General features: G+C 49.2%; 2 protein-coding genes across 10 annotated transcripts in view; one reads left to right on the top strand and one right to left on the bottom strand.

The window, feature by feature from the left end:
• LOC147638756 (uncharacterized) overlaps positions 1-20,624 on the bottom strand; it is a 233,883-nt gene that overhangs the window by 41,817 nt on the left and 171,442 nt on the right. For 7 of the 9 annotated variants that reach the window (XM_086798726.1, XM_086798725.1, XM_086798727.1 and 4 more), the window contains 2 exons: positions 14,746-14,918; positions 14,532-14,655 (listed from right to left, as the gene is read on the bottom strand). The exons of 1 other annotated variant lie outside the window; for it this stretch is intronic. In XM_086798726.1, the coding sequence (XP_086654852.1) occupies positions 14,532-14,655; positions 14,746-14,918 (297 nt within the window). The remainder of the gene's footprint in view (positions 1-14,531; positions 14,656-14,745; positions 14,919-20,624) is intronic. One more of the 9 variants, XR_015265964.1, reaches the window with a different exon arrangement.
• LOC147638758 (uncharacterized) lies at positions 11,063-12,647 on the top strand. Its single transcript, XM_086796760.1, has 2 exons — positions 11,063-11,680; positions 11,804-12,647. Exons 1-2 carry the CDS (start codon positions 11,607-11,609, stop codon positions 12,645-12,647), a joined length of 918 nt encoding a protein of 305 aa, XP_086652886.1. The 5' UTR covers positions 11,063-11,606.

Raw genomic sequence — 20,624 nt, 5'->3', positions numbered from 1 at the left:
TGACTGACCGTCCCTCCCGGACCACAGAAAGTTCCTGATCAGCCTCTGTACCTGGCTGATGCAAGAGCTCGAGAAAATCCAGCACGACGTAATGTACCACATGGTCGCTAATAACACCTGATTTGCCACCACCACCCTCCCAGCCAAGGATAGTCGAGCTGTACTCCAATACAATAGCTTCTTCCGAATGCTCAGAAGAAGCGGGGCAATTTCTGCTCAGGTGACAAATCTAGGCCAATCTGGCATCCCAAATACCGCACTGCTGTGCTTGGAGGAATCCATCTAAAACCGGGGTCCGGACTCCATGCCGGAGTGGGAGCGCTACTGATCCAAAAGGCCACTGTCTTGCGCCAATTGATCAGTGCTCCCGAAGCTGCACTAAAAACCTGGAGCGACTGCTCAGCCCGAATAAGATTGGCCTCATGGCCATGCAAAAATAAGCCCGTGTCGTCTGCAAACTCAGCATCAAGCAGGTCCTCCCCCCGGACTGGGAGCTGCAGTCCTCGCAAACCAACCTCTTCTGCCGTCAAATACATACTCATAGCCTCCGCAAAGAAGAGAAAAAGGAAAGGGGCGAGAGGACACCCCTGACGGACTGATCTGGTCAGCTCAAAACTCGGCCCCCGTCCTCCTGCAATCAGCTGCGAGCTGTGGAATACAGAGCTGCCACCCCTCTGATCCATCCTGGCTCAAAGCCTAGGCGAAGCATAGTGCCCTCTAAGAAACCCCAATCAACTCTATCGTATGCCTTCTCAAAATCGAGAAGCATAACGACCAAGGCCTCGCCAAGAAATCTAGCTCGGGCCGTCGCCTCCCAGAAAGTAAAGATGTTGTCAAGGATACTGCGCTCCTTGACAAATCCTGTCTGAGTAGCATGAATCAACTCCCCCAGGAAGGGCTGGATCCTCAAACTCAAGGCCTTTGCTAAGACCTTGTAGACAGTGTTGAGGATCGTAATAGGCCTCCAATGCCGAATGTCATCTGATACTCCCTCCCCCTTGGGGATAAGATAGATTAAGCCCTCTGAAAAGCTCTGCGGCATCACCCCAGTGTCCAAAACATGCTGAAAGCCCCTGCGGAGGCCTGGCCCCAAAAGGTCCCAGTAGCGCATAAAAAAGGCCGGCGTCAGTGCGTCCTCCCCTGGGCAACTATGTCGCGGCAGGACCCTCAAGGCCTCGGCAAGCTCAATCTCTGACAGAGGCGCACCTAGAACTGTACGCATATGGTCTGTGACCCTCCTCTGCACATGGGCCCACACAGTCTGTCTGCAAACATCTCGATCCTCAGTGGCTGGCTCCGCTGAAAGCAGGTCACTATAAAATGCAGTAGCAATGGCTCTGATCTCCCCGAGCTCAGTAGCTACCGATCCATCCGGTCTACCTAGCTGGCGGACTCCTGCTCGCGCATGACGGGGTCCAGTGATCTCAAGAAACTCTCCAGTCACTCTATCACCAAGCTGCGTCCACTGAGAGTAAAACTCATGTCTCTGCTCCTCTACCTCTCTAACCTCCTGGCGTGCCTGGCTCAGCTGGGACGCCACCCACTCACATGCAGGCTGCTGCTCCTGAAGGCGCTGTAGCGAAGCAAGGCTGCGTCTCAGCCGTTGCTCCCGCTCGCGAATCTCTCCCAGTCGTGTCAAAGCTGCAGCGTGAAGAAAAGAGCTAAGATCAATGAGTCCCTGGGCACACTGGCCCGCTGCATCCTGGTCAGAGCACTGACTATCATGCCAGATCCTCTCAATGTCCTCAGCGAGACTGGGATCTGTAAGTACCCTCTCTGGGATCCTCAACTGCAAGCTGGGCTCCCGTGTCCCCTCATCCAATGTCAATATAACTGGCGCATGATCTGAAAATGAGGTGTCAGCGAGAATGCCGACGGAGCCCCCTCGCTCCCCTAACCAGTCGCCCACATAAAAGCGATCAATCCGGGAAAGATTAGTCCCTCCCTGCCGGCGATCCGACCGAGAGAAACTAAGACTGTCCTGGGACCAGGAAAAAGCCCCATGCTGCCATGCATCAGTGATCCTCAGTGACATGCAAAACTGGTCCCAAGCTGCAAGCTCCATGCCGTGCACTGTAACATGACTGCCTCCCACCCTATCTGCCGGGTCCTCAAGCATGTTGAAGTCTCCCCCAACACACCAATGCGCGGCCTCTGGCAATGCATCTGTAACCTAAGTCCAGAACTCTGCTCTGGCACTAGCATGATTGGGCGCATAGATGTTGAGCACACCCAATAGCTCATCATGCATCCTCAGAACGACATACTGTGCTCTACCAGGCACAATGATCCCTCGATCCACAATGGCCTGCCGCCATACATCTGCAATAACCATGCATACTCCTCCCTGTCCACCCAAAGGACCAAACCCTGCAGACCAAAAAGTGTCCCATCTACCAGGCATCACCGATCCATATCTCCGGATCCTGCTCTCACCCAAGTGGTGCTCCTGCATCATCAAAATATCAATGCTGCCACCAACCAAGCATCTCTGAAGCTCCTGCCTCAAGCAACCTCGATAGCGTATAAAGTGTGCTCCGCCAAGGCCCTGTACATTCCATGAGATGATCCTCATGGATGCCCTGCTGAGGTGGATGCTGTCTCAGCCGTTCGGCGGGCCTTCGCAAGCGGCTTGGATGGAGAGTAGTCCCCATCCGAACGGCTGCGAATCGCCCACCCGGTGTACTGCAAGAATCCCGGATCAGGCGCCAGTGGCTGTGGCCAATGGCGACTGCCTCCTGCTCTGACAGAGCAACCTCGTGTATACTCACATATCCAGGGTCGCGTGCCAAGTCTGCCACTATGCGCACGACCAAATGCCGAATCCCTGAGGTGTCCACACTCCCGGGATCCAAGAAAAAATGAGCCAACTCCCAAAGTCGGCCTATCACATCTGTCACCTCCAGATCGCTCATGTGATGAGAAAACTCAACTGCCTGAGTCTTCAAAGTGCTGAGAGCGAGCTCTAGAGTCCACTCCCGGTCACAAGGTCCACATAGAGGGAATGAGAAGGCCACCGCTGAGTCTAGTGCCTCCTCCCCGCGGGCCGGAGGTATCACTACATGAACTCGGATGGGTGCTGGCTCATGGGGGCCCTCTGCTCCAAAAAGCCGTGTGAAGGTATAATCAAAAGCCTCCGAGCGCTGTCTAATGCCAAGGCGACTCAGCCGACTGCGGATAGATGAAATCCGTGAGCCCCTAATCGGCATAGGTCTCCTCTGTGATGCTCGAGCGAGGTCAGTGCTCAGCGCTCTCCGGACTGCAGTTGAGCGCCAGGGAACTGCCAGGGCCTCCCGGGAAGGTGAGGCAGGCGGAGGGGGAGGAGGGGGAGGCGAGGGAGGTGGAGAGGGAGCCGCTGCCAAAACCGGAGCGGAGACGGGAGGAGGCGAAGGTGGAAGCGAGGCGGTGGGAGGGGACGGGGGTGGGGGGGGTGAAGGAGGGGGTGCTGGCATCTCCTGGTCCTCAGTCGTCGCTGCAGGGGTCTCCTCCTGAAGGGGAGCAAAGCTGTTCCTCACGGGAACCCAATGAAGCTGAGACTGTGGCTGCTGCTGCAGCGGTCTCTGGGCGTGCTGCTGTGGCTGTCTCCCTCGGCGGCGCCCCTGTCCAGGCTGCCACTCCGAGGTCTCTGTGGCCTGAGCAGGTGTCCCTGAGGCAGCCTGCCGAGCCGAATCTGTGGGCGGGCCATCAGTAGCCTGCTGCTGTGGTGAGGGTCGAGGTCTCCTGCGAGGGCAGGCCTTGGCTAGATGACCGACCTGCCTGCAAATGAAGCACTGGTTCGGGAGCCCCGAGAACTCCACTCTCTGATCTATCCACCCCCCCCCTATCCTAGGTAGCTGAATGACCTTGGGAAGGGAGGAGATGTCAGACACCAACACTCTGACCGAAGGTAGCCCAGCTGCTCTGGCCACCACTGAAGCAGCTGAGGGGCCCGTCTCTAGTACCGAGCCCACCAATGCTCCGAGCCTGGAGAGGAGCGGAAGATACTCCCGGCGGAGACCAGGGAAACAAACTGTAATATGGAAGAGGCGCTCTCCCTGCTCCGCCCCGCTGCTGGGTCAAATCCATGCTGCCAAGGTCTGAAGAAAGCCCGAGCACCCCTGATGTCCAGAGGACTCATGGCAAGGACCTTGGCAACGCTCTGGGCGGCCTCGAACTCGATCTGATAATGGCCCCGGCCCAGGAGCTGTACATCCAGGATCTTGCCCACATCTGCAAGAAGGCGAGCCTGAAGAAGATCCCTGATCTCCCCTCTGCTGGGGCGAGTGCCGACTATACGGCAGATGGTGGAATGAGCCTGGAGGCATTCCACCTCTGCGGTGAGGCTCGCTTCCTCTTCCGGCGAAAGAGAAAGCTTGATGGGGATGTCCTCGGGGGCGGGCGAGGGGGCTGCGGATGAGTCCCTCTGAGGCGAGGCGGGAGGAGTCTCCATCAGAGTCTGAAGCTCAGGCGAAGGCGAGTCGAAAGCGGAAATCCTGCAAGAAACGGGCTGCACACAAAGAGGCGGAAGACCGGATGAAAATGAAGAAAAACAAAACCCCCTGGGGGTGAAAAACAGCACGAAAGAGGAAGGAGGGGGCGAAAAACGAAGGAGAAGCCCTGAGGGGGGGGGGCGGCAACAACGCGAAAGGGAGGGGGGGCGGGGCGCTGCTGAAGGGAGGCGGGCGCGAACAGGCGAAGAGGTGGGGGGCGAACAGGTGACAAAGGGTGGGGGGGCGAACAGGCGAAGAGGGGGGGGGGGGGGGCGAACAGACGAAGAGGCTAGGAGGAGGGGGACGAGATGGCGAGGAGGGGGGAGGCGCAGCAGCGAGGAAGGAGGGGGCGCAACGGCGAGAAGAAGGGGGCGATGGCAGGCGGGGGTTGGAAGGAAGGGACGCGAGGGAGGGAAGGCGATGGGCGCGCAGTGCAGGGTGGAGGCGGGAGCTTCCGCTCTTTGGGCTCTTTATTGATGAGGTGGTCGATTACATCACACAGGGAGGAGGCTCTGGGGTTGAGCTATCAAGTATTACTGTCCATGTTATGCTTTATGCTGATGACATCGTCTTGGTATCCAACACGCAGGTTGGGCTTCAAAGACACCTTGTGGCTCTTGATGATTTCTGCGCACAGCAGGGTCTCACAGTGAACCTTGGGAAAACCAAGGTTATGATCTTCCACACCTCACCCGCAGTCAGGAGCCACACTACTCTCACATTAGCAGGAGGGTGGGTCGAGGTGGTAAGCTCTTATGTTTACCTTGGCATCACATTTACTAGCTCAGCTGGACGCTTCTCCATGGCTCAGGCAGTCCGAGACAGAGTGACCCGGGGTTATGCAGCTCTTGCTGGCCTTGATCATTAGGCAGATTTTCAGGAACCCCGCACGAAGGGGTGGCTCTTTGATACATTAGTGACACCAGTCTTGATGTATGCAGCAGCGGTTTGGGCACCAGGGCTTGCAGCCTCCACATGGGTACAGCTGGAGAGACCACAGATCTTGATGCTCTCAAGGATGATACGCAGCAAACCATCCGTCCCGCACGACATTGTTCGAGCTGAGTTGCTGCACCACCTTTGGCAGTGGAGGCATTGTTCCAGACGATCTCCTTTATATATAGGATGAGGGAGATGCCCACGGAGAGATTATCCCGCCGAGCTTTTGAGGCATCCAGACAGCTGGTCAATGAGAGGAACAGAGTGATGAGAGAGGACATATGGCAGCACTACATACAGGAGACATGGACAGCACCAGAGAGCCCACTACCACCGAAGATGCTGTATTACAGAGACCACTTTATGAGCACCTCAGGGGATGGGTTTATACATCGACCGCGGTACATGGATGTATACATGCCACACAGCTCTCGCGTTGCTATTGGACATCAGCTAGAGATAGATGCTGGGAGAGCGGCACGGGTTCCCAAAACTGAGCGGATATGCAGATTATGCCGCGAGGAGGTGGAGACTGAGGATCACTTTGTATGTAGATGTAGAGCCCACCAGGGGGTCAGAGATAGATATGCAGGATTGTTTGAGGAGCACTCTTCACTACATCAATTGATGGAGGCCTCGGACCAGCGACAGCTTGGCAGACTACTACTAGAGCTTCATAGTTCCCGAGAGAGACTCCTCCAGACACCCGCTCCCACTAGGGGTGGGAGACAGTCCCAGCTCACAGATTTCTTCCAGAGAGCTATGCCAGTGCCAGCTGATGTACCACGTGGGGTGACCGCACAGAGAGCAGAGGAATTGAGAGCCAGGGGGAGACCTAGACAGACTGGACATAGCCTGACTCCGTCACCGAGAGATAGCAGCTATCCGAATGAGACACCAGATGGAGACACAGGAGAGGGTAGCTCGCTTTCATTCGGACTCAGGGTACATGTTCACGCCATTCACAGCCTCAGCATCGGCGATGTATGATATCTTATATCCCTCTTATGGCACTGGATGGAGTTAGACAGATCTGCATAGCATGCTTGTACTACCCCTTCAGCATATAGAGATGCATCTTGCCTTAGCACTCCATCCACATCCCCACCCCCCCTTATATTGTTTGTATATGGGCTCCACCGATCCATGATGATTCACAGTTGTATCCAAACACATGCACACTTTTTCTTTTCTTTCTTTTCTTCCGATGACGGGAAGAACACAGTTGTATTATTTTGTCTCATAGGCCGACTTTGGCCTCTCGTAGACGTTAATATATCTTTCTTTCTTTCTCTCTTGTGTACATGTTTCTCGCAAAGCTCTCTCTCTCTCTCTGTCTTACAAGTTACATAGTACATACTCTCTCTCTCTCTCTCTTTCTCTCTCTCTCTGCTGCCGCCCTCACTGCTCGCCGCCCACTCACTCTGCTCGCCGCCCTCTCACTGCTCGCTTGCTGACCTGTCGCCTCTCGCCTGCTGTTCGCCCTGCTCGCCACCCCCTCACTGCTCGCCTGCTGACCTGTCGCCTCCCTCCCTCTCTTCGAACCTGTCGCCTCCCTCCCAACTTTCTCTCTCTTCGAACCTGCTGCCCTCCCTCCTGCCGACTGCCCTGTTCGCCGCTTTCTCTCTCGTAGACGTCCTCTCTGTTCGCCGCACAGTACTGCTGGCACCCACCCTTGCTCATCCTTTCTTCAATATGCTAGCCCGCCTCTCTCTCCGATAGGGTCTGTGGCCCGCTTTCCCCACCAACTTGCTCAGGCCCCCAAGGCAGCAACATAACTCTCTCTCTCTCGCTTCTTCCATGGCTTCCCCCCTTGCGCAACCCGACGAAGGCGACCTTTATGGTCACAAACAAGAGGATAACAAATGTGGAAAAGGAGATGAAGGAATGGAAGGCAGAGATGGAGGGATGGTGGAAGGAGAAAGCCAACTTTCTCCAAATGGTATTCAATGAGGGTAAGCGGTGGAAAGAGGAGAAGAGGACCTCATAGCAGAAGTCAAAGACCTTCGCGGGGAAGTCAACACGCTCAAAGGCGTAATTTCAGCTCTTCAGAGGGAGCTTGCAGAGGCTAAGGCAAATGGTGGACTTGAAGAAGGTGAAATTCAGCCATCCATGATAGAAGAGCTCAAGGTTATCAAGGAACAAGTACGGGCAATTAAGGAAGAAGAGAAGCAACACGACGCAAAGACTTCCTCATGGGTGGAAGTCATCACCAAGACTCAAAGGAAGATGGAAAAACGGAGAAGTGGATAGAGGTCGCCAAGAAGGGTAAAGGTAAGGAGATAACAACCCCTACACCTATAATCATTAACATGACTTTGGAAGAGGAACAACGAAGACGTACACGTGCTTTGCATGTGAGGATTACCGGCCTTAAAGACGGGGATAAAGTTGAAGAGGAGGTGAAAGAGCTTATGGTGTTGATGGGGATTGACAGTCCGGCACACGCAAAAGCCTGGAGAGTGGGCAAAAAAAGCGGAGGCAACGAGGAAACATCAAAGGAAAGAGCTCTCATACTTCGCTTCCCCTCTATTGAGGCGAAGGAGGAGTTCTTGAAGAGGCGACCCACTTTAAAGAATACAGGCATTTTTCTTGGTGACGATCTTACTCTTTCATAGCTTACACATATGAAGGAAGTCATGCCAGAGATTAGGGCGGCAAGAGAAAAGGGAAAGATAGCATTTTATAGAGAAGGGAGGGTGGTCATCGCGGAGCGACGCTCTACATGACGGTGCGAGACCTATGGGACCAAATTAAAGCTAGCAGCCTGGAGCTGCAATGGATCCCTCAGACTTGATGTAGGTGTCTTTGAGGACAGCTTTAGAGATAGAGATATAGTCTTCTACTCGGAGACTCACCAGGCCCCTGGTCAGATGATGCCACAGGTGACAGGATATAGATGGGAGACAGCTTGCAGAGTAGGGATGAGATCGGTACACAGTAGTGGAGGATTAGGGGGGGTGGCAGTTCTTTTCAGGGAGGAGCTGCAACCGCTTCTACACATCGTTCGGAGAGATGATCAGGCCAGATATATGTGGGTGAGACTGAGGACCGACACATGCAGATTCCTGTATATTGCCATATGCTATTTTGCTCCTAGTACATCGACATATGCAGCACCTAGAGGACAGTCTCCTTTCTCTGTGCTAGATGATGACATTTGGGAGTTCTCTAGGGATGGAGACATCATCCTGTTAGGGGACTTTAATGCCTGGACGGGCAAACCGCCAGACAGCCTTTTATGATACCTCACAGGAGATGCTGAGAGAGCTGGACACTCTGGATATGGGATTAGACAGACGCTCACAGGATGTGGAGTGCACAGAGTATGGGAGATATTTGGTAGATATGGGGACTGCACATGGGTTGGCTATACTTAATGGCTTGCAGAGGTTTCCGTCAGCAGCTGGATTTACTTGCTTTCCACATAGACATGGTGCTAGCACAATGGATTATGTTATGGCTATGCCGAGCTTTGTTTCATGCATTGAGGACTTCACAGTTGGATCTCGGCCCATTGGGGTAGTAGTGGATCATGCATTGTTGACATTGACCATCTCTTTTCACTTTACCACAGCTCAGAGGACACGAGGGGCATATCACACTCAATATACTTTTACTTCAGAGACTGATGCTGTCTACAGAGATGGGATTTACAGGATGCAGCGAGAGAGGCATATCCACATACTCAGCCTGGCCAAAGACAGCGTTCTCGGTGTAGGCCCCAGAACAGCTGGTATGATGAGGAGTGCAGAGAGACAAGAGCCCGACTGCAGCGGGAGGTTGCTTTGGGAGTCACTACTCACCGACAGTCACGTATTGCCTTCCGGCACCTTGTGTGAAGGAAGAAGCGGGCCTTCCTTGCTCAGCTAGAGCAGGAATTATACCAGTTGTTCTTGAGCCAGGATTCGAGGGAGGCTTGGCGTTTGTTTCATGAGTCTTCCCCTGCTTTGGCCATCACTTCTACAAAGGTCTGGGGTAGCTATGCAGCATCTCTATATACAGTTCCTGGACAAACACCTGTTCCTGACCCGCCAGCACCATGCCCACAGACATGTACTTTCTTTACCGCAGAGATGGTAAGGAAGGCCATTGATAGGATGAAGACTTGGAGAGCATATGATCATGATGGATTGGTTGCTGAGCACTTTATTCATGAGACATGCTGGCAAAGCTTCTAGCAGTGATGTTCAATCGTGCTATGTGTGAAGGCTTACCCGAGACTTGGAGTAGGTCCACCATCGTGCCTATCTTCAAGTCAAGGGACCCTATGGAGCCAGGGAATTATCGCACTATTATGGTTGGTCACACACTAGCACGATTGTATGCATCCATTCTTGAGCAGCAGTTGAGTAGATGGGTAGAGAGAGAGGGCATTTGAGCAGAGGGACAGGCAGGGTTCAGGAGAGGTTTCTCTACTCTTGACCACATCTTGACTCTGCGGGCCATTATTGAGGAGGGCAGGTCGCATGGGCGACGGATTTATTGTAGCTTTGTGGACTTCCGCAAAGCATTTGATACAATGCCCAGAGCCAGATTGATGAGGCGATTACAGGAGATGGGGGTACCCACAGAGCTCATATGGGGGATTATGGCTTTATATAGATCAGTTTGCAGGACAGGTACGCAACCCAGAGGGGGTCTCTACTTTGGTTCACTCCACTATAGGAGTGAAGCAAGGTTGCCCGTTATCTCCTTCATTGTTTGGTACGTATGTGGATGAGGCTTCTGACTACATTGAGAGATTGGGGGACACAGGAGCCCAGCTAGGAGGTACATGGATCCCACTATTGTTATATGCTGATGATATTGTGTTGATCTCTGACTCCCCTGAGGGTATGCAGCGTCATGAGTTTGCACATGATAGTGGATTGTCTGTCAACCTTGGCAAAACCAAGGTTATGGTGTTTAACACCACGCCACAATGGGTTAGGCAATCAGCTCCCACATTTACATATGGGCAGGAGATTGTGGAGTATACAGATGCATATACATATCTTGGGGTAGTATTCAGTGGGCCAGTGTTTTTGATGAGGAGAGCAGCAGAGACTAGATTGACTAGAGCACATGCAGCCCTGGGTGGTTTGGAGAGGATGTGTTCGCAGGTTCAGTTTCAGGAACCTCGAACGAAACTTTGGCTTTTTGACACTCTAGTGACATAAGCTATGCTTTATGGAGTGCAGATATGGGGACCTTCAGTGGGCCATCATAGCACAGGCGGATGGAGAGGTATGGAGAGGCCTTTGGTATCTATGATTGCTAGGATTATTAGAGCCAAGGCCGTGGTACCTCATGAGATTATTCGAGCAGAGCTGGCGGCTGCCCCTCTGGTGATTGAGGCTCTTACGAGATCAGTCTCCTACATACATGGCTTGTGGGATCTCCCCCGAGACAGATATGCACGCCTCGCCCTTGAGTCCTCCCGCCGACAGTTAGCTTTACAGGGAGACACGGCTTGTTGGTATGGACAGATGACATCTTGGTTCCAGGCACATGGTTTTAGCATGGACAGATTGCCTCCCTTCCAGTATTCTCTGGATGCACCCTCTCTCACTCTCACACGGACAGAGATTACCACACTGATCCGTCAGGATTTAGTTCAGCTGGACATTAGGAGGACATGGATACAGCCAACTGAGGAGCTGGGCACGAAGATGGCTTTCTACAGCGAGCATTTTCTTCAGCTCACAGCAGATGGTTTTGTGATCAGACCCAGTTACATGGATGTACACTTGTCTCATGCAGTACGATGTGCTATTTGTCAGATTCGCACATCCTCACACCAGCTTGAGATTGAGATTAGCCGATATAGAGGTATACCAGCTGAGGCCAGGATATGCCGAGTATGCCATGGGGAGCCAGAGACAGAGCTGCATTATATGTGCCATTGTACTGCATACTATGAGATACGTGGTCGTTTCCACTGTTTATTCAGAGAGGGTTTCGGACCACTTTCCAGAGTCATGGGGTACCAGGACCAGAGGTGTTTGGGATTGTTCTTGCTGGAGCTGCGGAGATATAGAGATAGCGTGCTTAGGCGCACAGAGCGCCAGACTCAGAGGCACATTACAGACTTCTTTAGTCCAACCATCACTGCGCCAAATGGACCACAGTAGCAGCAGGACATGGATACCGCCCACACCAGCGGTACACTGATTGATCGCAGCACTACGCCTTAGCGACTCGGAGGGATGCACCATGGGCCTCATCTACGAGTTCATGGAGAAGGTGGGCGCGGCCTTCAATGCAAGCAACCTCTTTGATGATGATAGGTATGCTACTTGCAAGTTGTAGGACGTAAGTCGTTCTTTGCTTTTGACTCTTGAGTCTTTTTTCTTATAATGTATTCTAGATTCTAATTTATTGTCTTTTGTTCTAAACTTCTATGTCAATAGGATGGATGAAATCAAGGAGATATGGCAAACACGATGGGATTGGTTTCATCGTCCAATTCATGCTGTTAGCCACATCTTGCATCCACTTTGGAGACAAGATGCTCAGAGACATGATCGCGAGCTAAATGTGGGATGGAGAGAGTACGCCACCAAAGTGGAGAGAGACCCAATAACGCAAGATCTTCTCGAGACCGAGCTTCTTCGGTTTCGCGACATGCATGATGTTGATTTTGGCTCACCACAAGCTAGTCTTCGAGATGCCCAGCTTAAACCTGTCAATTGGTGGGAGAAGTATGGTGGTGACTGTGCCGAGCTACAACGAATTGCTATGAGGGTTCTCTCACAAGATTGCTCCTCTGGCGCTTGTGAGAGAAATTGGAGCTTGTTTGCGGCCATACACACAAAGAAAAGAAATTGCTTGTCGCCTGCACAATTAAAGCGTCTTGTCTTTGTCAATTCCAATCTGAAGCTTCTTCGAAAGAGGGAAAAAATGAAAGCAATCAATGAGATCAATCCCGACACTTTCAAGGTTGACATTCGCATGGAGGAGCTAGTGCACCCTTGTGACGAAGAAGATGAAGTGTGGGCTTTCCTTGCAGCAGAGAGAGCCTCTTTTGCACATCAGACTTGCACGAGGACCAGCACCATAGGCAGGGATAGAGGCAGGGGCAGAGGCAGAGGCAGGGGCAGGGGCCTTGAGACAGAGGCAGGGGCAGAGGCAGAGGCAGAGGCAGAGCCCGAGCCAGAGAGAGAGGCCAGCATTAGTGATTGGAGTGTTAGTGAGGAGGATGAGTATGACCGTGACCATGGAGGGGATGATTCTAGCTCAGAGTCCGAGTCTTGACTCTGATGAATGACTCATGAGTCACATTTTGTATGCCACATTCCAGTATCTATAAACTAGTGGCTCATTTTTATGTATGACATATGTTCATTGTTATTATGTTGCGGCTTCGTCCTTATTTATGTTAGGATTCAGGATTCAAGATTCCCATTTTGTGATTTTAGATTCATGAGTACTTAGTACATTTCATGATTATCTTGTATTCTCTAATCTCTTTAAGCATGATAATGATTCATAACTCAAGTCTCTGTTTGTCTTTCAAAATTAAAGTTTAAAGTTTAAACGTTCATAAGTTCATTAGTTATAACTCCAGTCTTGAGTCTTGACTCTTTGGTCTTTTAAAGTTCAACACTTCAAGTTTCAACTTAAAATATGTATGTGACATGTCTCGACCAAATGTAATTAAACTAGTGTTTTTTATTTAAAAAAAAAAACGACGTTTTTTATTTTGGCCCCACGAAAAAGACGTATAATACGCGTATTATACTTTGCTGTATTATACGTCCCGTCCCGTACCTGGCTGCTATGCTTCAAAGTGCCTTCGTACGATGCAACTGTTGTGCCAATCTCTCGGATCCTTCCATTTTTGCATCTCTTTTTTCATTTCCGTGTGCATCAAGGCTTGGGCTAATTCCATCTCAACCCGTACTTGGGCTTGCATTTCTCCCTTTAATTGGACATATATCTCTTCCTTCAGCGTTTCGTATATCACTTTCCTTTGGGCATGCATCTGCTCGGTCCATTCCTTTTCAAGCTCCTGTCGCATGGTGTTCATCGCTGTCCTTATGTGAAGTTGTAGCTCCTCATAAAGGGCCTCATCTCATCACGCCATCTTCGTAATCCTTCGTGAGCCAAGGGACATGATTCCTTCCCTCAGTCTTTTGCGGTAGGCGTTTGGTGCCTTCGTGGGGTGTGAAAGGTTGTCTCACCATCCTGTTCCCCCTCTAGGGGTTGAGACATGTTTTCCCCTACTAGTTGCTGCCTTGGGGGCCTGAATTGAGAACTGGCCGTGCACAGAGTACAGCAGAGAGGCGTGCAGGTGGGTGCGCCTAGAGCAGGCGCACAGGTCAAGCCCGCCAGCCTTCTCACACCAAAAAGTCTTACCACGTGCAGTCCAGACTTGTCGCCAAAGAGAGAGAGAGAGAGAGAGAGCAGATTGGGTTTCAGCCAAGGCCAATAAGGTGTGGGGATTGCACAAGTCTAAATCATGGTGGCAGAAAACTCTTATGCGTGGTTGGCAGTCTAAACTCCCTTACCACCAGCCGTCATAAAATTACATTGGCCTCTTGCTTCTTCTACACGACATGCACTGAAACAGTTATGCATCTGTTCATGAGTTGTCCAGTGGCCCGTCAGATTTGGTCTTTTGTCTCTCGCGTTTGGGAGGCAGTAGAGAGGTCTACTGTTTCGGCTCATCAGTGGATATTTGGGATTTGTCCTCAAGTCATTACTTCGGACAGTCACCTTGTGATATTCCATTTCCTTAGATGGACAGGACTTTGGCATATTTGGACTACACGGAATGGGTTCATCTTTGATTCCTTGTCTGGAATACATGGGCACATTCTACGTATCCGCGGTTTGCTGCTTTGGCAGTTTTCTTCTCTTCTCTCAGCTCAGCTACTGGATGCAGATGTTATTTCGTTATGGTCTACGGCGGCTCGGCTGGCTCATCTTTGATGCTTTTATCTGGGATGCTTATTTGGCTAGGAGGCTTTCTTATTAGTGTACAGGTTTGCATGGTCATGATACTTTAGCGGATCTTTTGTGGGGGTTTTTTTGGGGCCATAGGTTCTGTGTGAGCCATGTGGCTGATGTACATTTTTACATATAATATAAAACACCATTTCACGAAAAAAAAAAAGAGAGAGAGAGAGAGCATACCAATGTGAGTCTGAAGAATATCATTAACACTTGCAGCAGAGATAAAGTTGTGGTAGTGAACATCAAGCAGGGAAACCAGAAAACAGCGCCAATCTATTACTTGTGTTTCACCTTTTGAAGAAATCTGAGGTAGAACAAAGTTTCACATTAGATATGTTGATTTTTACAATAATGAGACTTTATGCAAGAGAGAGCCAATAGCATATAATTTCACCTTCAAAATTTCTTTTGTATAGTCTTTCCAGACTTCAAAAGGACCACCAGGTCTTCGTTTTGTACCAGGAACCCGAGGAGTTGTACACAATGTAAGGTCATTCTTACAGATAGTATGCACAGACTCCACTGCTTTATGGACTGCTTCAGTTGCTTTTACTAATGATACATAACCTGAAGAATATCAAGACTTTATTTCGTTTTCTTTTTTTGTCAATTGCCCCACCCTCAAGTATGTAAGTTTTTGCTACCCAATGCTGCTTATAGGCAGAACTATTTACCCTAGGGGTTCTTGAAGAGCTGTCCAAGCAGGCAAATACAAGGGAAATACAACTACAAGGGTGTACCATAGATGCTATTATTCTTGGACATGACAATAGAAAAGAAATAAAGAAAAATGTATTAACATCCTACAAGAGAACACAAAAGGTCTCTGACATCATGGAAATAATAAAAATTGGCAGCTTTTGAACTGTCTGGTTCAACCCTTATAGGCTAGCATGCATTGTAGACACAATAGAATCAACCTGGAGGTATCACAAACAAGGTTTTTCATGGAAGCCATGGAGAAAGTGCAATTTTGATGGCAATGAGGTGAGGTAGAGATGTTTGACTAGGACTAGGAGGTCCTGGATTCAAAACCCCACATGGTGCTTCTTCGGCGGCATCGCCTATGGGCGAATAAAAAAGCAGCTAGGGCAGTGAAAAAATTGTTCACGAGATGGTGCCCAAGGACGTTCGTTGGTGTAGTTTCATGCCATGCCATCATCCTAGAAGGAAAGACTAGTCAGATTGGTGTGGAAGCAGCAGCTTTGTTAGAATCTTTTGGACTGGTGTGTGATTATTCCTATGCCTATTTTTTACAAGATCATCACTAAGATAATAACTTGCAGAGTCAAAAAGATATGCATAGAGGATAACATCAAGCTCAATATGGTTTTGTATGAAGACAAATCACAGATAACATTTGTAATGTTTATGTAGGTATTGAGTATGCCAAATACTCACAACAGGATGTACTACTGCTGCTGCAGTTGATGTTGCAAAGGCTTTTGATACAATGCAATGAGATTTCTTTTTTTTCCGGGGAAAGATCCTTCTATTACTTACTGAAAAAACCAGCCACGAAGGGCTAAAAACAACCACAAAGGGCTAGATACAAACTCTCCTCATGTATAGGGCGGGGATCAAGTAATCAAAAGAGGGGAAAGAGACGCATCTCCTCTAGCTGGCCACTCTATGAGGAGAAGGCTATCTCATATAGGGGGAGGGGGGCGGGGGGTCGTGGAACAACCACACAGGTGGTTTGTAGTGCCAAGTGGGGTCACCACCTCTATTAGTGAAAAAAGGGCCAGGCCACCAGAGCCTCAAGAAAGCTTCCCGCCGTTTCCACATGCGGTTAGATCCACCCTACAACGTGCCCCACTAACCGCGGAGGGTATGCATGATGTCAAGCCAAATGCTCCTCATAGACTTTGCTGGAGAGTGTGGGTACCCTCAATGGCTTCGTCAAGCTCGCCATATGTGCCAGGTTGCAATGCTGCTGCAAATCTCCCATCTCTGGCATGAGCCTAGTTGCCAGTGGTCTGTAGGTCCACCATTTTTGCTTAAGAGCAGCCTTGGATGCTGATGAGTGTAGCTATGCATATTGCACTTAAAAATGTACACATTGCGATTTTCTTCTTGAAAAGCTACAAGGGAAGATACCAAGCTCTCCTTTCACTACTAGATTGATAGCTGATTGGAAAAACATACTCCAGTACTTGAATTGGTTTGGAAGACCTTCAGAGATGGGTAATTCACTAAGATTGGAGAGCAGTCACTGGACCATAGTTTTTCTAGAAACTCTGGCAGTTCAGGAGCCAAGGAAAACTTATTTTCTTAAAAATATACGTCTAATACAAGATGTTGTCTCTTTGGATGGCGGACCTAAAAGCGCAGAGACATGCATTACAGGCCTCTGTGGCAGAAAATTAGAGCTTTGTTGCAACAATCTGAATTGATTGCACTTCTCACTTGAAACAACAGATTGTTAGATTGGATGTTGAAGAAAGATGGACCTGGTTTTCCCAAAGTACCTATGTCACAGCTCACTGCTGACAGAATATACAGATTGATTATTCTTGAGCCGTGGATTGCTGCTCATTCGAACATGTTTTGGAATATAGATAAGATAGTCAAGTGGTGGAAACAAAATCTCCAAAAGATTTGGACCAATAAACTGCCATTAAAGCAAAGTGTTTTCCTTTGGTGATGCTTGGTTGGAGTGCTACTTGTTGGCGAAACTCTAGCCATAAGAAGGATGGCTTCTGTCTCTTGTTTTAGATGCTCAAATGTCAATGAGACTGCCTCATTTACTATGGACTTGTTTGGATACCAGAGATGCCTTGCTTAGATTAGTTGTTTTTTGGGTAGCCAGATTCCAGGATGTTGCTTCTCTCCAAGCATTTCCGGATCTCTGGGAGATATCACCAAGGAATGCCTGATTATGTAGGTTTCCCTGCTTGGACATGCTTTTGGACACTCTGGATTGGCCGCAATCATCTGATCTTTCAACCAATGCAACCGCGAGAGAAGCACCAACAATAGGCAATAAACCAAGTTGAGGCAAGCAATACCTGATTAGCCACCAAAGCTCTGGAAGCTAAATCTAATCTCCTGGAGCTCCAATGAAGGAGCTTCTTCCGGATACTCATAAGTACCGGAGCAAACTGCTATGCAGGAGAAATATCAATCCCAACCTGGCATCCCAAATATCTAGCAGTGCATCCTCTATTTATCCAAGTAAAACCAAGCTCTGCATCCCAAGCAACTCTCGATGAATCACTAACCCAAAAACCAACAAATTTGTGCCAACTAATGCTTTTGCCAAACAAAACTCCTCTAGTGCTACCCGGAAGGAACATAAGCATATATGTGAAATCCAAGAACATGAGTGTGTCATTAGCAAACTCAGAGTTAACCAAATCCTCTTGACTACGAAGAGGCAACCTCAATCCAGAAATACCAACAGTGCAGCGGAGAAAGATGCGCATGGCCTCTGCAACTTTGATATATAATAATGGGACCAAAGGGCAACCTTGCCGTACTGAGCGAGAAATCTGAAACCGCTCTCCTCTATCACCACAAGCGAGTACACTACTGTGGGTATCAAGATACATACATGAAACTCCCTTGATCCATCTCTGACAGAAGCCCATATGGCTAACAGTACCCTCAAGGAAGTCCCAATCCACTCTATCATAGGCCTTCTCAAAATCCAAGAGCAAAATGGCTAAGGGCTGATTGCTCGCTTTAGCCCATTCGACGGCCTCCCAAAATGAGAAAATGTTATCAAAGATGCTCCTGCCGTGTAAGAATCCATTTTAAGTATCATGAATGACATCCTGCAAAATTGGCTGCAATCTGATGCTCACTGCCTTAGCAAGAATCTTTCCCACTCTTAGGAATAAGATAAATAAGCCCCTCAGTGAGAGAAGTAGCCATAGAACCTGTGTCCCACATCTCCTGGAGAGCCGATGTGATCTCAGATCCAATCTCATCCCAAAAAGTAATGAAAAAAACAGGGGAGGGGCCATCCTCCCCTGGACACTCAGCATGAGGTAATGCATGAAGAGCATGACTGAACTCCTGCATAGAAAAAGGGGCATCCAGAGCGGCACATATCTCCTCAGTGATCGAATGTGACAATGCACATTGCATTCCAAACCTTCCTCTGTGCCCTGTGTCTCAAATCAAAGTGCGGCTTAGCACTAAGAAGCGGGCGATAGAAGTCGGTGGCAATCTGTCTAACCATAAGAGGATCTGAGTGAAGAGTGCCATGTGAATCGTGCAACTGCCTGACACTATCTCTTGCATGAGATGGGCCATGAGTAGCAAAGAAATGTTTGTTGCATCTGCCATCCATCTGTGTCCAAAAGGATTCCTGGGCATGGAAATGGTACTCCGCACGTTGCTCAAGAGAGCGATGAAGTTCTCCCCTAGCAATACATAAAGAATCTGCAACCCATTGAGCATGAGGATGTTTCTCGTGCCCTTTCTGTAGGGCAGCTAGTCTACGTCTAATAGCCCTTTCTAAATCCAAGGCCTCTTGCCTGTTAGATAGGGCACGTGTGATAAAAGTCACTAATATCACAAAGAGTAGAGGCCAGGCTTTGAGAGGCCTGTGAGAAATCATGAGATCTCCAAATATCAAGCATACGACGTGATAGCTCTGCATTTGAAAACAAATGATCACGGATGCGTACATGGGGTGCTGATCCATGGCAATTCGGATCTCTAATACATAAAACCACTGGGCAATGATCCGATTTAAAGGTGCCTGTAGCAATAAAAGTATGCCCCCCTCTGTCAAGCACCCAATCATCCACATAAAATCTTTCTAACCGTGCATAAATACATCCTGCATCCCTTCTCCTGTTAGACCATGAATAAAGAAGAGTGGATGGTCTCCTCGAAATGTCATCCTCATGCCAACAATCTCTGCCATGAATGGAGAGTATAAACCTCTCCCAAGACGCTCTTTCAAGAGGATGCACCAAGCCCTCATGTCCACCTCTTTTATCCGTTGGCATCTCAACCATGTTAAAATCCCTACCAATAATCCAATGGTCGGCAAGAGGCATCAGTGTAGTGAGAGATTTCCAGTAGACAATCCTCTCACCTCTATGGTTAGGAGCATAGAGGTTGAGAATACCAATGCGTGTAGTACCACCCTACATAAGAAGGATCCACTACGCTCTCGCAGGCAAAATGACACCATGTCCAATGATGCAAGGCAAGATCAAAGCTGAAACAGAGATAGAGACACAACCCTTGGTACCAACAGCTGGTGACCAAAAGGTGTGTCCCGGGAGAAGCTTGCCTGATCTCCCACACTAGCTAGCATCCAGTTTATGCTCTTGCAAGCGCAATACATCCATAGGTCCACCTGCTGTGACTGCACAATGAAGGTGGGTTTTTACAATTTGTTTCCGCCGACGTGGAAAAAAACCCCCAAGACCTTGAATGTTCCAAGAGACAATCCTCATAAGGACTCAGAGTAGGAACGACCAGATCTCGTGGTCGTTGAAGGACCCCTTTTAGACACGGAAGTATGTCTTGCATACGTAAGGGAGGGAAAATTTGATGATGTAAACCTTACCTCTCCCCCACTCTGGGGAAAAGCCAGGGCTAGTCGTCAAAACTAGAGAGGTACCATGACAATGCGAATGCGCAACATCATCCTGAAGGGCTCAAAGTGTGTTTTCTTTCAACCCTTACAACATAACAATTGCCTTAAATTGCATGTTAATGTACATAACAATCACTGAATTAGCTCTTGAAGTCGCATGGATGGTATTAGACCTTTGAAGGTTCTCTCATTGAAAGTTGAGGTCAAGAACATCAGAAAGAGTGTCAAAACTTCTGTCACAAAGTTGTAATGATGTTTCTTGCCAAGTATCAAAAATCCAGTTTATTCTTCACACTTGAGTCTCGCCTTTGGGTTTCCCTGCCCAAGATCTCTCTGCTTTTTCCTTTGCAGGCCAGCTAGATTGTATGAGTGTATAACCCGCTTTTGTAGAAATAGTTTGTATAATTCCTCGTGACATGGTTTAAGCAGCCTCTCTACAGAGAATTGGCGCAATAGTATTTTCTTAGAAGAAAAATTCACTTAAGTGTGGACAACAAAACACCAAAATAAGCCAGAGGAAGACTCAAAAAGAAACGGACAGTCTTTCCATTCACAGAGGGAACTCTTCCTCCTGGCAAATCACAGATCTGGAGCAACCCTGTATCTTCAACCAAATGGCCATAAGTGCATGCATAATGTCAGTCCAGATGCAAGAAAGGGGTTGAGAGGTAGGACCTGAGTTCTGTCCATGGCCTCTCTGCATCTGG

This window comes from Cibotium barometz, chromosome 5 (assembly GCF_041138505.1).
Source record: "Cibotium barometz isolate CiBa-2024 chromosome 5, ASM4113850v1, whole genome shotgun sequence".
NCBI classification, from domain to species: domain Eukaryota; kingdom Viridiplantae; phylum Streptophyta; class Polypodiopsida; order Cyatheales; family Cibotiaceae; genus Cibotium; species Cibotium barometz.
This window is presented reverse-complemented; position numbering and strand designations above follow the sequence as displayed.

What these genes read in the sequence shown, in the direction of transcription:
- LOC147638758 (XM_086796760.1), top strand. Translation starts at nt 11,607, where the DNA reads ATGGGCCTCATCTACGAGTTCATGGAGAAGGTGGGCGCGGCCTTCAAT. An exon ending in AACCTCTTTGATGATGATAG is followed by an intron (nt 11,681 to 11,803) that starts GTATGCTACTTG and finishes CTATGTCAATAG; the next exon opens with GATGGATGAAATCAAGGAGA.